At 44.6% G+C, this 20703-nt stretch overlaps 1 protein-coding gene across 1 annotated transcript in view; it reads right to left on the bottom strand.

Annotated features, from left to right (window-relative positions):
- The window catches only part of grm2a (glutamate receptor, metabotropic 2a), a 51333-nt gene extending 32393 nt beyond the window's left edge, over positions 1–18940 (bottom strand). The window contains exons 1-2 of the mRNA XM_058055250.1: positions 18511–18940; positions 5821–6498 (exon numbers count right to left, since the gene is read on the bottom strand). Of these exons, the coding sequence (XP_057911233.1) occupies positions 5821–6327 (507 nt within the window). The 5' untranslated portion in view covers positions 6328–6498; positions 18511–18940. The remainder of the gene's footprint in view (positions 1–5820; positions 6499–18510) is intronic.
- Positions 18941–20703: the final 1763 nt, after the last annotated feature.

Here is a 20703-nt window from a genome sequence, read left to right as displayed (position 1 = left end):
GGGTTAACAAATCATGCTAGTTAACCTTGTATTATGTTACGGATCAATTTGACCCGTTTCAGTTTTTGACAAATCATGCTAGTTAACCTTGTATTATGTTACGGATCAATTTGACCCGTTTCAGTTTTTGACAAATCATGCTAGTTAACCTTGTATTATGTTACGGATCAATTTGACCCGTTTCAGTTTTTGACAAATCATGCTAGTCAACCTTGTATTGTGTTACGGATCAATTTGACCCGTTTCAGTTTTTGTGTTAATGACCCTAGATGAGGAAAAGTCACAAAATTTCATGAAGAAAAAGAAAGGATAACCAGTACTTTGGTCAACACAAAAACTGAAACGGGTCAAATTGACCCGTAACATAATACAAGGGTTAACAAATCATGCTAGTTAACCTTGTATTATGTTACGGATCAATTTGACCCGTTTCAGTTTTTGTGTTAATGACCCTAGATGAGGAAAAGTCACAAAATTTCGTGAAGAAAAAGAAAGGATAACCAGTACTTTGGTCAACACAAAAACTGAAACGGGTCTAATTGACCCGTAACATAATACAAGGGTTAACAAATCATGCTAGTTAACCTTGTATTATGTTACGGATCAATTTGACCCGTTTCAGTTTTTGACAAATCATGCTAGTTAACCTTGTATTATGTTACGGATCAATTTGACCCGTTTCAGTTTTTGACAAATCATGCTAGTTAACCTTGTATTGTGTTACGGATCAATTTGACCCGTTTCAGTTTTTGTGTTAATGACCCTAGATGAGGAAAAGTCACAAAATTTCATGAAGAAACAGAAAGGATAACCAGTACTTTGGTCAACACAAAAACTGAAAAGGGTCAAATTGACCCGTAACATAATACAAGGGTTAAAAAAGCGGGGCGGGGCACAGCAGTCAGATATAGAAGGTTAGACATTAAAACCAGATTTAAAGAGGTGGGTTTTGAGTTGTTTTTTGAAGGTGGGAAGGTCAGGGCAAGCACGGAGTGAATGGGGCAAAGAGTTCCAGAGAGTGGGGGGCAGCGATGGAGAAGGCTCTGTCTCCCCAGGTTCGGAGCTTGGTCTTACAGGGGAGTGCCAGGAGGTTGGAGTCTGAGGAGCGAAGGGGACGCAGGGGATTATGTGGATGGAGGAGGTCTGTGAGATATGGGGGGGTCAGATCGTGGAGGGCTTTGTAGGTGATGAGAAGAATTTTGAAGTGAATGCGTTGGGGGACGGGAAGCCAGTGGAGGTTTTGGAGGACAGGGGTAATGTGTTCACGGGAGCGGGTGGTGGTGAGGAGGCGGGCAGCGGAGTTCTGAATATATTGTAGTTTGTTGAGGGTTTTGGATGGTGTACTGTAGATAATACTGTTGCAGTAGTCCATTCTGGTTGGGATGAATGCATGGATCAGGGATTCAGCGGCAGAGAATGTAAGTGATGGACGGAGTCGGGCTATGTTCTTAAGATGGAAGAAAGCAGTCCAGATTATTTTTTTTAATGTGGGGTTCAAATGAAAGGGTGGAGTCCAGGAGGATACCAAGGTTGCGGATGAACGGGGATGGAGTGAGGGTGGCGCTGTCAAATTGAAGATGGAAATTATGGGTGGGCGCTGTGGTGTTTTTGGGACCGATGATGATAATATCTGTTTTGTCACTATTAAGTTTGAGAACATTTTGTTCCATCCAAGTTTTGATATCAGCTAAGCAGTTGGTGAGGGTGGAGTAGATGTTGGACTATATGCCACTTTTTCTCCAGCACGATTTATATGTTGGAAACTCAGTTAACACCGGAAATATTTTTTTTTATTATTTTGCCTGTTTGTCTAAATTTTTTGGTTAGCCTACAATATAGTTAATATACAGCGCTGCCTTGGTTAGCGACATGAATCCCTTCCAGAAGTTGCGACTCAAACCAAAACAGACTTAAACCAAAGCAAATGTTTGCATAAAATATGACGCAAATCCAAATAATTAATTAATTAATTAATTAATGAATTCCAGCCGTTTAGAAATGTCAACATGAAACAAACGACCAATGAATGGACTAAAAAAAAAAAAAAATTTAACATCACTTTCATTGTTTTGCAAGTAGGAAGAGGGATGAGATGATATTATGCTTGGAGGGCAGTCCTTAAAAAAAAGGTTTCTGCACTGTCTGCACAAAAAAATCAATTCACAGAGGTCTGTCAAACTTTTTTATCACACAAACACATATTTCTTTCTCTTTTCTGTGCATGATAACGCGAGAAAACGAGTTAATATCAGCTAGCTAACACAGCTGTATCATACATACGGCTTCATCGAGGACGCATGATCCAAGATGGCGGTGTAAACAAACCAAGCACAAAGATTGTTATTGCAGAAAACTACACGACTTGCATTTCGATATCTTTTAACTAATAATAGACCAAAGTCTTCCACGAAACAGCTAGCATTTATTTGTGAATTCTGAAAAAAATTTAGGAAAAACTGCGATAGTGAGAGAACGATAACCCAACCGCGATACTGCAAGTACGATCATATATCCTGAAAGTAGTGGTCTCCGCTTTAATAAGTTGGAGGGTCAACAAAAGAACACATGACAATGAAGAACATAAACGCTACTTTGATAAGAACCAATAATAACAAAATACATAATCGTGACAAGGAAGAACAATAACTAGCCGAGATTACTATTTTGACTTTATGGCGTAATACAGCCAAGCCAATTATTCCGTCCAACAAGCAGATATCTCCAACATGATTCAAAGTGAAGTGAATCCTCACATCAGCTGAGGCAGCAGAAATGCTCCTCTGCTTGAAGCTAACGGCGGGCGGCGTGTATATCTGTGGCTATTTACACAGCACAGACCCGTGCCCCGCAACAGTCGCTCCCCACTGCGAGCCCAGATTACTAACATATTACCGGCAAAAGACTCCCAGACCCAATTAGCGCAGCTTTCATCACATCAGTGCCGGGGACCGAGAGGGGCGCCGCCGCCTCTGCGAGTAAATCTGCCGTCACTTGTCATCCTGTCAAATCTGTGCGCAACATCTGCAGCATGTCGGCCTTTGACAGCGCCGCCGCTGAAGTGTGAATTACCAGGAAAGAGGAAGACATGCTCTCAATCAGATCAGTTGGGCGGCCTGGGGATGAAGGTAAACAGATCCTCCCTGGGAAACCGATACTCATTACCAACCTGTGTTAACATCCCCCGCATGCTGCTTCGTCCCAATTGGGCATCTTCAGCATCATCTATCATGGCTTTTTTCTTGGAGACCCTCTATGGAGCCTATGGGAACCATTAGACGCCTTTTTTAAATGCTGTATATGTTAACTGCTTTCATGGCCATCAGCCATCCTTTTCTCATAACTATAGCTTTGGCTAACTTTTGGTATCCATCCATACACCCATCCATACACCTCCTTCCATCCACCTATCCACCCATCCATCCATCCACCCATCCACCTCCTTCCATCCACCCATCCACCCATCCACCCAACCATCCATCCACCCAACCATCCACCCACCCATCCATCCACCCACCTCCTTGCACCCACCTATCCATCCATCCATCCAATCATCCACCCATCCACCTCCTTCCATCCACCCATCCATCTAACTCCTTCCATCATCCATCCATTCAACCATCCACTCATCCATCCATCCATCCACCAATCCACTTCCTTCCATCATCCATCCATCCATCCACTCATCCACCCATACATCCACCCATCCATCCATCCATCCATCCACCCATTCATCCATTCACTCATCCATCCACCAATCCACCTCCTTCCATCCATCCATCTATCCATCTAACTCCTTCCATCCATCCATCCACTCATCCACCCATACATCCACCCATACATCCACCCATCCATCCATCCATCCATCCACCCATTCATCCATCCACTCATCCATCCATCCATCCACCTCCTTGCACCCACCTATCCACTCATCCATCCATCCAATCATCCACCCATCCACCTCCTTCCATCCACCCACCCATCCATCAATCCATCCACCAATCCATCTCCATCCACCCATCCGCCTCCTTCCATCATCCACCCACCCATCCACCCATCCATCCACCCACCCATCCATCCATCCACCCACCAATCCACCTCCATCCACCCACCCACCCATCCATCGATCCACCAATCCACCTCCATCCACCCATCCGCCTCCTTCCATCATCCACCCATCCATCCACCCATCCATCCATCCATCCACCCACCCATCCATCCATCCATCCATCCACCCACCAATCCACCTCCATCCACCCATCCACCCACCCATCCACCCAGCCACCTCCTTCCATGCACCCACCCATCCATCCATACATCCACCCATACATCCACCCATCCATCCATCCATCCATCTAACTCCATCCATCCATCCATCCATCCATCCACCCATTCATCCATCCACTCATCCATCCACCAACCCACCTCCTTCCATCCATCCATCTATCCATCTAACTCCTTCCATCCATCCATCCACTCATCCACCCATACATCCACCCATACATCCACCCATCCATCTAACTCCTTCCATCCATCCATCCATTCAACCATCCACTCATCCATCCACCAATCCACTTCCTTCCATCCATCCATCCATCCATCTATCCATCTAACTCCTTCCATCCATCCACCCATCCACCCATTCATCCATCCACTCATCCATCCACCAACCCACCTCCTTCCATCCATCCATCTATCCATCTAACTCCTTCCATCCATCCATCCACTCATCCACCCATACATCCACCCATACATCCACCCATCCATCTAACTCCTTCCATCCATCCATCCATTCAACCATCCACTCATCCATCCACCAATCCACTTCCTTCCATCCATCCATCCATCCATCTATCCATCTAACTCCTTCCATCCATCCATCCATCCATCCATCCATCCATCCACTCATCCACTCATCCACCCATCCATCCACCCATACACCCACCCATCCATCTAACTCCTTCCATCCATCCATCCATTCAACCATCCACTCATCCATCCACCAACCCACTTCCTTCCATCCATCCATCTATCCATCTAACTCCTTCCATCCATCCACCCATCCATCCATCCACTCATCCACTCATCCACCCATACATCCACCCATCCATCCACCCATCCATCCACCCATCCATCCACCCATTCATCCATCCACTCATCCATCCACCAATCCACCTCCTTCCATCCATCCATCCATCCATCTAACTCCTTCCATCCATCCATCCACTCATCCATCCATACATCCACCCATACATCCACCCATCCATCCATCCATCCATCCACCCATCCATCCATCCATCCACCTCCTTCCATCCATCCATCCATCCATCCATCCACCCATCCATCCATCCACCTCCTTCCATCCATCCATCCATCCATCCATCCATCCACCCATCCACCCATCCATCCATCCATCCAGTGTGGCTGCCTAAGTGCACGTTAAACCAGGTTAAAGATAAACCTAACTCTGTTGGCCTTTAGACCTTTAAAGCTTTAAAGTTTTTGACCCAACGGTCAGCGCACTCAAACCCCGCTGCAAAGGTCCCGTGTCCTGGATGGGATTGATGCCAGCCACTGGGGTTGTGCAGGTCTACGTTGGTGAACCTTAACAACTGTGCTGAACGCTGAAACAGATGGGCTCCACTTGGACTGATCGCTAGAGGGCCAACACCATACAAATCCTACAATTTAGAGTCATCATGTCATCAGAATGTGACGTTAAACTGGAGAATTTGGAGAGAGCCCACTTAGGTACCAAAGAAAATGCAAGGAGCCACCGAGGAACATGCATGCTGTGAGGTGCTAATGCTAACCGATGCTTACCTGGATGGAAACATCACTGTAAGATCCTCCGATAACTCCAGAGATGGCCAAGGGGACATCGTCATGAATGGCGTAGGAGCCATCGGGGCACGTGTACTCACTGTCGTCCACCTTGGTGAGCGAAGCCCTGACGAACTCCAGAGACTGCTCGAGAGCGTAAGTGTCCTTGGAGCACGTGTCCAGTATGTGAGCTCCTAAACGAATCCCGGGTAGGATGCGTTCGTCCTTGTTGATCTCATCCAGCGCCAGGAGCATGGCCTCCAGTCGCTGGATTCCTCGTTGAGCGTTGATCTTCCCGCAATCCTCAGCGGCTTCGCCCTTTTGGTGAACGGGGAAGAGGCCGCCGATCATCAGATCTCCTTCAAGCGTGATCTCCTTTTTGGAGTCGGTGTTATAACCCACCACAGGTAGACCCTGGGGAGCCTTGGCAAAGAGAAGCACGCATACGACCAGGAGGATGAGGGGCACAGGGCGCACCCCCAACACTGGGGTTTTCCCCAATGACATATCCCTGGGCGGAGAAAAGGTCCCGACGGTGCGTTTTGGTCGCGTCTGCTTTTGACGTCGCCGCTTCCGAGGAAAAGCACGATGAAGCACGGCACCGGATCTCAGGTTTTTATTTTAACAGAAGCCATTGAAAGCATCAGATCCTTTTGGTTGGCCTTTGGAGATCACAGCCTGCAGATGAAACAGAGAGACAGTCACTCACTCCCAGCCTCAGATGCAACACAACAATTCCTTTGTCTTTTGGTGGTGTGTTTGTGGACTGCAGGACGGCACAGTGACTCAAATCCCTCAATGCTTGTGGGCCACACGACTTCCTCTATTCACTCTGTCGATAGCATACGGTCCCCATATATCACACATGCCTTCCATACACAAAATAAAAATAGAGAATAAAAATAATAAATAAAAATAAATAAAAATAAATAAACATAAATAAAAATAAATAAAAATAAATAAAAATAAATAAAATAAGATAAAATAAGATAAAATAAAATAAATGTTAAAATAAAATAATGTTTTATTTAGGGTCATCCATACATTTTCTATGCCGCTTATCCTCACTGGGTCCACCCTGGACTGGTGGCCAGCCAATCACAGGGCACATATAGACAAACAACCATTCACACTCACATTCATACCTATGGACAATTTGGAGTGGCTAATTAACCTAGCATGTTTTTGGAATGTGGGAGGAAAGGTTTGTCTGCGTTCTTGAAGGCAACATATCGGTTTGTCTGCGTTCTTGAAGGCAACATATCGGTTTGTCTGCGTTCTTGAAGGCAACATATCGGTTTGTCTGCGTTCTTGAAGGCAACATATCAGTTTGTCTGTGTTCTTGAAGGCAACATATCGCTTTGTCTATGTTCTTGAAGGCAACATATCGCTTTGTCTGCGTTCTTGAAGGCAACATATCAGTTTGTCTGCGTTCTTGAAGGCAACATATCGCTTTGTCTGCGTTCTTGAAGGCAACATGTGGCTTTGTCTGCGTTCTTGAAGGCAACATATCGGTTTGTCTGTGTTCTTGAAGGCAACATATCGCTTTGTCTGTGTTCTTGAAGGCAACATATCGGTTTGTCTGTGTTCTTGAAGGCAACATATCGCTTTGTCTGTGTTCTTGAAGGCAACATATCGCTTTGTCTGTGTTCTTGAAGGCAACATATCGCTTTGCCTGCGTTCTTGAAGGCAACATATCAGTTTGTCTGTGTTCTTGAAGGCAACATATCGGTTTGCCTGCGTTCTTGAAGGCAACATATCGCTTTGTCTGTGTTCTTGAAGGCAACATATCGCTTTGTCTGTGTTCTTGAAGGCAACATATCGCTTTGCCTGCGTTCTTGAAGGCAACATATCAGTTTGTCTGTGTTCTTGAAGGCAACATATCGGTTTGCCTGCGTTCTTGAAGGCAACATATCGGTTTGTCTGTGTTCTTGAAGGCAACATATCGGTTTGCCTGCGTTCTTGAAGGCAACATATCGGTTTGTCTGTGTTCCTGAAGGCAACATATCGCTTTTTCTGCGTTCTTGAAGGCAACATATCGGTTTGTCTGTGTTCCTGAAGGCAACATATCGCTTTGTCTGCGTTCTTGAAGGCAACATATCGCTTTGTCTGCGTTCTTGAAGGCAACATATCGCTTTGCCTGTGTTCTTGAAGGCAACATATTGCTTTGTCTATGTTCTTGAAGGCAACATGTGGCTTTGTCTGCGTTCTTGAAGGCAACATATCGGTTTGTCTGTGTTCTTGAAGGCAACATATCGCTTTGTCTATGTTCTTGAAGGCAACATATCGCTTTGTCTGCGTTCTTGAAGGCAACATATCAGTTTGTCTGCATTCTTGAAGGCAACATATTGCTTTGTCTGTGTTCTTGAAGGCAACATATCGCTTTGTCTATGTTCTTGAAGGCAACATATCGCTTTGTCTGCGTTCTTGAAGGCAACATATCGCTTTGTCTGTGTTCTTGAAGGCAACATATCGGTTTGTCTGCGTTCTTGAAGGCAACATATCAGTTTGTCTGCATTCTTGAGGGCAACATATTGCTTTGTCTGCGTTCTTGAAGGCAACATATCGCTTTGTCTGTGTTCTTGAAGGCAACATATCGCTTTGTCTGCGTTCTTGAAGGCAACATATCGCTTTGTCTGCGTTCTTGAAGGCAACATATCGTTTTGTCTGCGTTCTTGAAGGCAACATATCGTTTTGTCTGCGTTCTTGAAGGCAACATATCAGTTTGTCTGCGTTCTTGAAGGCAACATATCGTTTTGTCTGTGTTCTTGAAGGCAACATATCGCTTTGTCTGTGTTCCTGAAGGCAACATATCGCTTTGTCTGCGTTCTTGAAGGCAACATATCGCTTTGTCTGCGTTCTTGAAGGCAACATATCGTTTTGTCTGCGTTCTTGAAGGCAACATATCGGTTTGTCTGCGTTCTTGAAGGCAACATATCGTTTTGTCTGTGTTCTTGAAGGCAACATATCGCTTTGTCTGTGTTCCTGAAGGCAACATATCGGTTTTTCTGCGTTATTGAAGGCAACATATGGCTTTGTCTGCGTTCTTGAAGGCAACATATCGCTTTGTCTGTGTTCTTGAAGGCAACATATCGCTTTGTCTGCGTTCTTGAAGGCAACATATCACTTTGTCTGCGTTCTTGAAGGCAACATATCGCTTTGTCTGCGTTCTTGAAGGCAACATATCGCTTTGTCTGTGTTCTTGAAGGCAACATATCGCTTTGTCTGTGTTCTTGAAGGCAACATATCGTTTTTGTCTGTGTTCATTGGCTCACTTTTGTTCACTCTCTTTAAAAAGTGAAATATTCCCACTGTGGGGATGTTGCGTTCACCCTAGAAACTATCGCATCCGTTCTCCACTCATCAGTCACATTTATGCAACCTGCGTAAAAGACTCTTCCCAAAATTCCACGTCATATTTAGTAGGGCACCTCCAGGTTTCATGAGTTCTGTGTGAAAGCAGATCTAATTGGAAGGGTTATGGTTCTTTGTCTCTGGCATTTGTGTGGGTTGACTCGGATCCCGGAGGCTTAATTAGGCGGGAGGTTGACTGGGGGTGAAGTTTATCAGAGTAAATCAGCGAGCCAGAAGGATTTGTATCCTATCCGTCGTCTCAGCGAGTCAACTCGACAGACACGCGGTAATTAACGGCGATGTAGAGTTGGATCATGGAGACTAAAAAGGAGAACTGCTCGAGAGCGGCCTGCCCACCACAGCGGCAGAAAACTCTCCAACAGGAGTCAAGACTGCGGACAAGATCCTTTTGGGGTTTCCTGTGTTTTTCTGCCTTTCCTCCCATCGCTCTCCTCCCTCTGCCTTGTTGTTTCCATGGAAACTTGCCGGTAGATGGAGAGAGGGATGAAGTGGAATGCAGACCAAGACAAGTTGGTGTGTCTGGCCATGCATGGTGCTGCTCGCTCCTCGGGGAGAACTGGCGAGCATTCGCTCTGAACCGGCCTGCTACTGCGTCCTGCCATTCATTTCATCCCTAAAACTAACAACCGCAGTCAGAATTACGCCCCCCCGCAACCCCCCGGCTGCTACTTTTATATTCACATATTCCCGTTGTCAACACCTCTCCTCTGCAGCTGTGGTTGCTAGGTTACCGTGTCATGAAAAAGTGATGCGAGAAGATAACGTGAGCGCGTCGACGCCCGCCGGTGTCACCTCGGCGACTGCTGACACGGCGGACAAGTTGTAAAGATAAACACTTCCAAGTGCCGTTGGGATTAAATTACGGGCCGGATAATCCCATCCCTGCGGCCGCGTGCGTCTTTGTCAGCACGGGAGCTGGCATCTTGCACGTCAAGACGCTTGCGCCTCCGTTTGCTCCATCAGCAGCTTGTCAACAAGTGGAAGTTCACCACCTAAATGGGTCAAGTCGCTTCCACTCACCGGAATACAAAAGCACCGGCAGACAAGACCGAGCTCGCCTTAGTTGAACAAAAAAACGCAGACAAAGCGATATGTTGCCTTCTGGAACGCAGACAAACCGATATGTTGCCTTCTGGAACGCAGACAAACCGATATGTTGCCTTCAAAAACGCAGACAAACCGATATGTTGTCTTCAGGAACGCAGACAAACCGATATGTTGCCTTCAAAAACGCAGACAAACCAATATGTTGCCTTCAAGAACGCAGACAAACCGATATGTTGCCTTCAAAAACACAGACAAAGCGATATGTTGCCTTCAAAAACGCAGACAAAGCGATATGTTGCCTTCAAGAACACAGACAAAGCAATATGTTGCCTTCAAGAACGCAGACAAACCGATATGTTGCCTTCAGGAACGCAGACAAACCGATATGTTGCCTTCAAGAACGCAGACAAACCGATATGTTGCCTTCAGGAACGCAGACAAACCGATATGTTGCCTTCAAAAACGCAGACAAACCGATATGTTGCCTTCAGGAACGCAGACAAACCGATATGTTGCCTTCAAAAACGCAGACAAACCGATATGTTGCCTTCAGGAACGCAGACAAACCGATATGTTGCCTTCAAGAACACAGACAAAGCCATATGTTGTCTTTAAGAACGCAGACAAAGCGATATGTTGCCTTCAAAAACGCAGACAAACCGATATGTTGCCTTCAAGAACACAGACAAAGCAATATGTTGCCTTCAAGAACGCAGACAAACCGATATGTTGCCTTCAAGAACGCAGACAAACCGATATGTTGCCTTCAAGAACACAGACAAACCGATATGTTGCCTTCAAGAACGCAGACAAACCGATATGTTGCCTTCAGGAACGCAGACAAACCGATATGTTGCCTTCAAGAACGCAGACAAACCGATATGTTGCCTTCAGGAACGCAGACAAACCGATATGTTGCCTTCAAGAACGCAGACAAAGCGATATGTTGCTGCTGGATGTTCACAGTATCCGAGTGATACTGTTGTGGGGGTGCTGGAGCCTATCCCAGCTGTCTTTGGGGCGAGAGGCGGGGTACACCCTGGACTGGTGGCCAGCCAATCCCAGGGCACATATAGACAAACAACCATTCACACTCACATTCATACCTATGGACAATTTGGAGTGGCTAATTAACCTAGCATGTTTTTGGAATGTGGAATTTGGAAACCGGAGTTCCCGGAGAAAACCCATGCATGCACGGGGAGAACATGCAAACTCCACACAGAGCAATATGTTGCATTCAAGAACGCAGACAAACCGATATGTTGCCTTCAAGAACGCAGACATAGCGATATGTTGCCTTTAAGAACACAGACAAACCGATATGTTGCCTTCAGGAACGCAGACAAACCGATATGTTGCCTTCAAGAACACAGACAAAGCCATATGTTGCCTTCAAGAACACAGACAAAGCAATATGTTGCCTTCAAGAACACAGACAAACCGATATGTTGCCTTCAAGAACGCAGAAAAAACGATATGTTGCATTCAAGAACGCAGACAAACCGATATGTTGCCTTCAAGAACGCAGGCAAACCGATATGTTGCCTTCAAGAACGCAGACAAAGCGATATGTTGCCTTCTGGAACGCAGACAAACCGATATGTTGCCTTCTGGAACGCAGACAAACCGATATGTTGCCTTCAAAAACGCAGACAAACCGATATGTTGTCTTCAGGAACGCAGACAAACCGATATGTTGCCTTCAAAAACGCAGACAAACCAATATGTTGCCTTCAAGAACGCAGACAAACCGATATGTTGCCTTCAAAAACACAGACAAAGCGATATGTTGCCTTCAAAAACGCAGACAAAGCGATATGTTGCCTTCAAGAACACAGACAAAGCAATATGTTGCCTTCAAGAACGCAGACAAACCGATATGTTGCCTTCAAGAACGCAGACAAACCGATATGTTGCCTTCAGGAACGCAGACAAACCGATATGTTGCCTTCAAGAACGCAGACAAACCGATATGTTGCCTTCAGGAACGCAGACAAACCGATATGTTGCCTTCAAAAACGCAGACAAACCGATATGTTGCCTTCAGGAACGCAGACAAACCGATATGTTGCCTTCAAAAACGCAGACAAACCGATATGTTGCCTTCAGGAACGCAGACAAACCGATATGTTGCCTTCAAGAACACAGACAAAGCCATATGTTGTCTTTAAGAACGCAGACAAAGCGATATGTTGCCTTCAAAAACGCAGACAAACCGATATGTTGCCTTCAAGAACACAGACAAAGCAATATGTTGCCTTCAAGAACGCAGACAAACCGATATGTTGCCTTCAAGAACGCAGACAAACCGATATGTTGCCTTCAAGAACACAGACAAACCGATATGTTGCCTTCAAGAACGCAGACAAAGCGATATGTTGCCTTCAAGAACGCAGACAAACCGATATGTTGCCTTCAAGAACGCAGACAAACCGATATGTTGCCTTCAGGAACGCAGACAAACCGATATGTTGCCTTCAAGAACGCAGACAAAGCGATATGTTGCTGCTGGATGTTCACAGTATCCGAGTGATACTGTTGTGGGGGTGCTGGAGCCTATCCCAGCTGTCTTTGGGGCGAGAGGCGGGGTACACCCTGGACTGGTGGCCAGCCAATCCCAGGGCACATATAGACAAACAACCATTCACACTCACATTCATACCTATGGACAATTTGGAGTGGCTAATTAACCTAGCATGTTTTTGGAATGTGGAATTTGGAAACCGGAGTTCCCGGAGAAAACCCATGCATGCACGGGGAGAACATGCAAACTCCACACAGAGCAATATGTTGCATTCAAGAACGCAGACAAACCGATATGTTGCCTTCAAGAACGCAGACATAGCGATATGTTGCCTTTAAGAACACAGACAAACCGATATGTTGCCTTCAGGAACGCAGACAAACCGATATGTTGCCTTCAAGAACACAGACAAAGCCATATGTTGCCTTCAAGAACACAGACAAAGCAATATGTTGCCTTCAAGAACACAGACAAACCGATATGTTGCCTTCAAGAACGCAGAAAAAACGATATGTTGCATTCAAGAACGCAGACAAACCGATATGTTGCCTTCAAGAACGCAGGCAAACCGATATGTTGCCTTCAAGAACGCAGACAAAGCAATATGTTGCCTTCAAGAAAACAGACAAAGCAATATGTTGCCTTCAAGAACACAGACAAACCGATATGTTGCCTTCAGGAACGCAGACAAACCGATATGTTGCCTTCAAGAACACAGACAAACCGATATGTTGCCTTCAAGAATGCAGACAAAGCGATATGTTGCCTTCAAGAATGCAGACAAAGCAATATGTTGCCTTCAAGAACGCAGACAAAGCGATATGTTGCCTTCAAAAACGCAGACAAACCAATATGTTGCCTTCAAGAACGCAGACAAACCGATATGTTGCCTTCAAGAACGCAGACAAACCGATATGTTGCCTTCAAGAACACAGACAAAGCAATATGTTGCCTTCAAGAACGCAGACAAACCGATATGTTGCCTTCAGGAACGCAGACAAACCGATATGTTGCCTTCAAGAACGCAAACAAAGCGATATGTTGCCTTCAAGAACGCAGACAAAGCGATATGTTGCCTTCAAGAACGCAGACAAACCGATATGTTGCCTTCAAGAACGCAGACAAACCGATATGTTGCCTTCAGGAACGCAGACAAACCGATATGTTGCCTTCAAGAACACAGACAAAGCAATATGTTGCCTTCAAGAACGCAGACAAAGCGATATGTTGCCTTCAAGAACACAGACAAAGCAATATGTTGCCTTCAAGAACGCAAACAAAGCGATATGTTGCCTTCAAGAACGCAGACAAAGCGATATGTTGCTGCTGGATGTTCACAGTATCCGAGTGATACTGTTGTGGGGGTGCTGGAGCCTATCCCAGCTGTCTTTGGGGCGAGAGGCGGGGTACACCCTGGACTGGTGGCCAGCCAATCACAGGGCACATATAGACAAACAACCATTCACACTCACATTCATACCTATGGACAATTTGGAGTGGCTAATTAACCTAGCATGTTTTTGGAATGTGGGAGGAAACCGGAGTACCCGGAGAAAACCCACGCATGCACGGGGATTGCCTATGTTTGGTTTAAAATAATCATCAATAAATTATTTTTTTTTATTGTTCTCAAGCTGCAGCACCTGGATTGAGCATTTGTAAGAAACGAATATGCCGGCTGTTCATCGGAATCGGAGTATCGTCCCGGCAACCATTTTATTTTCTCCTCCTGTGCGACCATCTCCGCTTCCTTCAGCAGATGGCCCTTTTTAATTCAGCAGCGTAAATCCCAGCAGCCTCTTCCACACTTCAAGCCAGACTGTGTTAAGGAATGGCAGTGGAGGGATGGTGGGGTGGGGGTGGGGTTGGTGGGGGGGGGGGGGGGTAGCAGATGCAAGTGGGCGTAAAAACTAAGAAAAAGGAAAGTGAGGTAAGCGAGGGAAATGTGTCATTGAAGAGGAGCGCTGCATTAATATGATAATACGCCTCCCCGAGCGGCCAAGCGGCGAGCGGTGGAGGTCATGTGACGCTGCCTGGAGGTCCATAGTGCCCTTATAGTGCCGGAGGGGGCATGGAGGGGAGGGGCTTGACCCGGCATCAATGAATGAATTTCCACCACAAGTGAAATATTTGTGTCGTTGCGAGTCGATACTGAAATATCGATACTCCCGATACCAGATCTTCATGCTCTAAAATCAATTCCCAAATCGATCGGTCCATTCATTCGTTTCAACTTATTTGGGGTCTGGGTCGTGGGGGCGGCGTTCTCAGTCCAGAAGTCCAGACTTCCCATTCCCTGCTTGGGGGTCCTCCCCAAGACAAAATCCCTCCAGCGTGTCCTCGATATTCCCCAAGGCTGTTTTCCCGGCTGGGCATGCCCAGAAACCTCACCAGGGCGGCCACCTCCACTGACTCCTCTCCATTTGAGCCCCCCAATTTGCCCCCCATCTCACTAGGATGTACGGAAATTCCAACGCCAACAATAACTTCCATCCAGCTTTCATTTATTATAATATTATTATCATATATTATTATCATAATATAATAATATGATGGTTTTGCATGGAAAACTGTAATAATTTTCAATAAAAAATATTTTTTTGTTAATTTTTTTTAAGCGCCGCGACCACATGAAGGAAATTTAAATTGTCTCAGTTTTTGTACATTTCAGCTTTTTTGATCGTTTTGGTTACCTTGGTTAACATCCGCCCCAGTTAACATGCTTTTATGGTTATTTATTCAGTCATTTCCTATGCCGCTTAATCCTCGTTGGGATCGTAAGGGTATGCTGGAGCCTATCCCAGCTTACTTTTGGCAGAAGGTGACAAAAATCTTTCACGCTTACATCTTCGTACTCAAAGACAAGAAGCTTATCATGCTAGCTTTGGGCTGATACCGATTGTACCATTGCTATTGTTGTTATTATTATTATTGTTATAAATAATATTAATTAACAAACAGGACCGTGAATTAGGAATACCGTATTCAACTTTTGGTCGGACGATTCCCATCTGCTCATTCTTTCACGTTTCTTTCACGCGTGGATGAGCTGATTCCACGCCGGCATCATCAAAACCAGGAAGTGCCTCCCTAAAAATAAAAGTGGCCTTTGCTAATAAGGTCATGCATACGATTAGCAAGTCAGTCAGGTAGCGATGCTGTCATGTGATCACGAGGAAGGCGGCGTTGGTTGGCTGGCTGGCGAGGGTGTACTTCCTCTGCTCCTCCCGGTCGCCATGGCAGCCACACAATTCCAAGCAGAATATTCCTCATTCCTGTCCTCGCTTTCAACGCCCCCCCCCCCCCACTGCATCCCTCCCCCTCCCTCCCCCCACACCTGGAAAACTGGGGAATCCCTCCCATGTGCTCAGCAAAGCATCCCTCCCCCTCCTCTTCCTCTTCCTCGTCCCAGGAGCCCCATCCCACCCTCCTCATCAAACATTCATCATCTCGCTTTGTCTCGCTCATGTTACTGTAAGATGTACCGTGGATCCCAAATCAGACATTGATGGATGGATAAGTGGATGGATGGATGGATGGATGGATGGATGGATGGATGGATGGATGGATGGATGGATGGATGGATGGATGGATGGATGGGTGGATGGATGGATGGATGGGTGGATAGATGAATGGATGGATGGATGGATGGATGGGTGGATGGATGGATGGATGGATGGATGGATGGATGGGTGGATGGATGAATGGATGGATGGGTGGATAGATGAATGGATGGACGTATGGATGGATGGGTGGATGGATGGATGAATGGATGGACGCATGTATGGATGGATGGATGGGTGGATGGATGAATGGATGGACGCAAGTATGGATGGGTGGATGGACGGATGAATGGGTGGGTGGATGGACGGATGAATGGATGGACGCAGGGATGGATGGATATATGGATGGATGGATGAATAGATGGATGGGTGGATGGATGAATGGATGGACGCATGGATGGATGGGTGGATGAATGGATGGACGCAGGGATGGATGGATGGATGGATGGATGAATAGATGGATGGGTGGATGGGTGGATGGACGGATGAATGGATGGACGCAGGGATGGATGGATGGATGGATGAATAGATGGATGGGTGGATAAATGAATGGATGGACGCATGGATGGGTAGATGGATGGATGGATGAATGGATGGACGCATGTATGGATGGGTGGATGGATGGATGAATGGGTGGATGGATGAATGGATGGACGCATGGCTGGATGGATGGATGGATGGATGAATAGATGGACGCATGTATGGATGGGTGGATGGACGGATGAATGGATGGATGGGTGGATGGACAGATGAATGGATGGATGGGTGGATGGATGAATAGGTGGATGGATGGATGAATGGATGGATGCATGGATGGATGATGGATGGGTGGGCGGGTGGAAGGATGGATGAATGGATGGGTGGATGGATGGATGGATGGATAGACGGACAAATGAATGGATGAATGTATGGAAAGGTGGACGGATAGAAAGATGGATGGATGTACGGATGGACACATGGATGGATGAAAGGACAGACGGATGGACACATGGATGGATGAAAGGACATATAGATGGACACGTGGATGGATGGATGAAAGGACAGATGGATGAACACATGGATGGATGGACGCATATAATAACAATAACAACATCATCAAATACTTTGTAAAACTTCCCAGAAACAATCTAAATATCTACTTAGTACGGAAATTTTTCAAAATAAATTCTTAATGCAAAGTGACATGATGATGATGATGATGATGATGCCACTATTTCATCCTCTTTCCTTGCAAATCATCTCCTTCCCATAAACCATGGATGGCTCACACCTTCATCAGAATCCATTCATATGCTATATACATACGTAGATATAGCATATATAATATAGATATTCATCTGCTATGGAGCTACTTTCATATCATCATTGTTATGATTGGGGCTCCGTTTTGGCGTATTGTTGTCACATAAGGGCACGCACTGGAAGTACATCAACGTGGAGATACAGCAGATGTTGTGTGGGCATCAGGTGCACAATAGAGCAATAAAGACACACACACACACACACACACACACACATATACACACACACACACAGTATGCATGGCGGAGTACCACGAGGAAGACCAAACAATCAAGAGGAGCTCAGTGGCTCAAACATCCTGAGCAGACATTATATGATGCTGAAACCTACACACACACACACACACACACACATTCACACACACACACACACACACTACAACCTATGAAATGAGGCCAAATGAAGGCACAAATAAAATAAATAATCTTTTCAAGCCAAACTCTTCCCTTCGTTCCCGCAGAGGAGGCAAGCGAAACGTAACAGGTGACAAGACTTCCTCATGAATTATTTAGCGTACAATCAGCAACATCTTCCGGCAGCTTCCGCATTCTTTAATGAACCCCCCCCCCACCACCACCACCAACCCCCCCATCTGTTTTATAAACACAGTAGACTAAATAAGCAAGTTATTTAAAAACAAACACCACATGCATTGTTTCTAGTCATCATGTGTGTTTATTTATCAAGGCAATGCAATTAAATGGGGATGGGGGGGGGGGGGTATTTTTGCAAAAACCACAATATGGATCCTTAAATTTCTATTAAAAAAACAAAATAAAAATTGACTGTTCAGTGCATATTCAACATATTATTAGACAAATTATTATGACAAATATAACAGTCAAAGTTGCCCCCCCACACTAAGTCCCTCCTTACCTATCCGGGCTTCCTCAGCTTCCAGCGGGCTGAACGAGCAGCGCTGCGCCGGCACGCATCCTCCGGAGCGGTCCCGCAAGGCTGAGTGAACGGAGTTAGGAAAGGAAAAGGAAGAGAGGGAGGGAGGAAGCAAGGGAGGATGGAAGGAAGGCGGGCCGAGCGGAGAGGCGCTGTCCGTGGTGCTGAAGAGGGAGCGGTGGTGGTGGTGCCGCCTCGCTCCTCCGAAGTCACATTTCTCGCATCCCGATGATGCGTTCAGGACGCCCGAAGTTGGAGGTGCTGTTGCTGGAGGAGGAGGAGGAGGAGGAAGAAGAAGCTAAAATGGGGGGGCTGGAGAAAGTCAGGCATGCGGCGGTGAAGCCCCACCGGAGAGCATCTTCTGCAACTTCTAAAGCCCCCACAGGACAGAAGAGGAGGAGATGTTGGAGGGAGTCTCCTCCTATTTGTGCACGTGGCCAGCATTTTTTTATTTTTTTAAAACTTGGGATCCACAAACAAGTTGTGACACGTGGAAGGGGGGGGGGGGGGGGTCAAGTCCCACGTGGTCACCTTGGTACTCCCCTGACGTCTGAGATGAATATCTAACAATAAAAAATTGTTTAATTAAAAGTACAATAAAATTGCTTAAATACGATTAAAAATTCATTTAAAAAAACAAAAAAGAATGAAAATGACCTAAATAAAACTGTAACAAGTAATGAAAAATAACTAAAAAAATTTAATTAAAAGTACAATAAAATGGCTTAAATAAGAGTAAAAAATCATTAAAAAAAACAAAAAAAGAATGAAAATGATATAACAAGTAATGAAAAATAAGTAAAAATTGTTTAATTAAAAGTACAATGAAATGGCTTTAAAAAAGAGTAAAAAGTCATTTAAAAAAACAAAAAAAGAATGAAAATGATCTAAATAAAACTGTAACAAGTAATGAAAAATAAGTAAAAATTGTTTAATTAAGAGTACAATAAAATGGCTTAAATAAGAGTAAAAATTCATTTAAAAAAACAAAAAAAGAATGAAAATGACCTAAATAAAACTGTAACAAGTAATGAAAAATAAGTAAAAATTGTTTAATTAAAATTACAATGAAATGGCTTTTAAAAAAGAGTAAAAAATCATTAAAAAAAAAACAAAAAAAGTCCCACGTGGTCACCTTGGTGCTCCCCTGACGTCTGAGATGAATATCTAACAAGGCTCTGGTCTTCATCGTGTAGAAGGCGCTGGGACACCATCACGTTGATGTTTAGCTTCGGGGACCCGGCAGAGTCTGGAAGACACCGTGTATAGGGACACCCAAGTTGGGACCATGCGGAGGACACATGGTGGGGAGGACACGTGGAACATGGAATAAAAGTCAAATAAAGAATTCAATAAAAGTTTAAAAATTAATTAAAAAAAAAATACAAAAAGAATTTTTTTGAAAATTAATACAAAGCAAATAAAGTCATGTCAGTAAGTGTTAATAAAACAAACAAAAGTCAAATTGACTTAAATAAATTTGACCAAGTAAGTACCAAATAACTCTTAAAGGGGAAGTGCACTTTTTTGAGAATATTGCCCATCATTCCCAATCCTTATGTAAAACACGGATACATATTTCTTTCCCTTTTCCGTGCTTTATAACACCACAAAACTAATTAATATGAGCTAGCTCACAATACAACTTTTTCCACGACAAAGCCCTCTAAAAAAATTTTTTTTATATCCATGCTGTGATCCCGTATACATACAGTAAGTACATTTGTGATAACATGTAGTACTTGGTGTATGACTTAGCATTAGCTTAACTTAAACTAACAACACGGTACCAGCATCACTAAGTCGTGTTAGCAAGGAGGAGCTTGAGGCCTATAGTAGCGTGGCGCTGTTACTCCACCCGAAATATACAGTAGTACACGTTAGCTGCTGCAATAACAATATCGCCTACCTAAATAAAACTGTAACAAGTAATGAAAAATAAGTAAAATTTTTTAATTAAAAGTACATTAAAATTGCTTAAATACGATTAAAAATTCATTTAAAAAAAAACAAAAAAGGATGAAAATGACCTAAATAAAACTGTAACAAGTAATGAAAAATAACTAAAAAAATTTAATTAAAAGTACAATAAAATGACTTAAATAAGAGTAAAAAATCATTTAAAAAAAACAAAAAAATAATGAAAATGATCTAAATAAAACTGTAACAAGTAAT

This window comes from Doryrhamphus excisus, chromosome 18 (assembly GCF_030265055.1).
Source record: "Doryrhamphus excisus isolate RoL2022-K1 chromosome 18, RoL_Dexc_1.0, whole genome shotgun sequence".
NCBI lineage: Eukaryota > Metazoa > Chordata > Actinopteri > Syngnathiformes > Syngnathidae > Doryrhamphus > Doryrhamphus excisus.
This window is presented reverse-complemented; position numbering and strand designations above follow the sequence as displayed.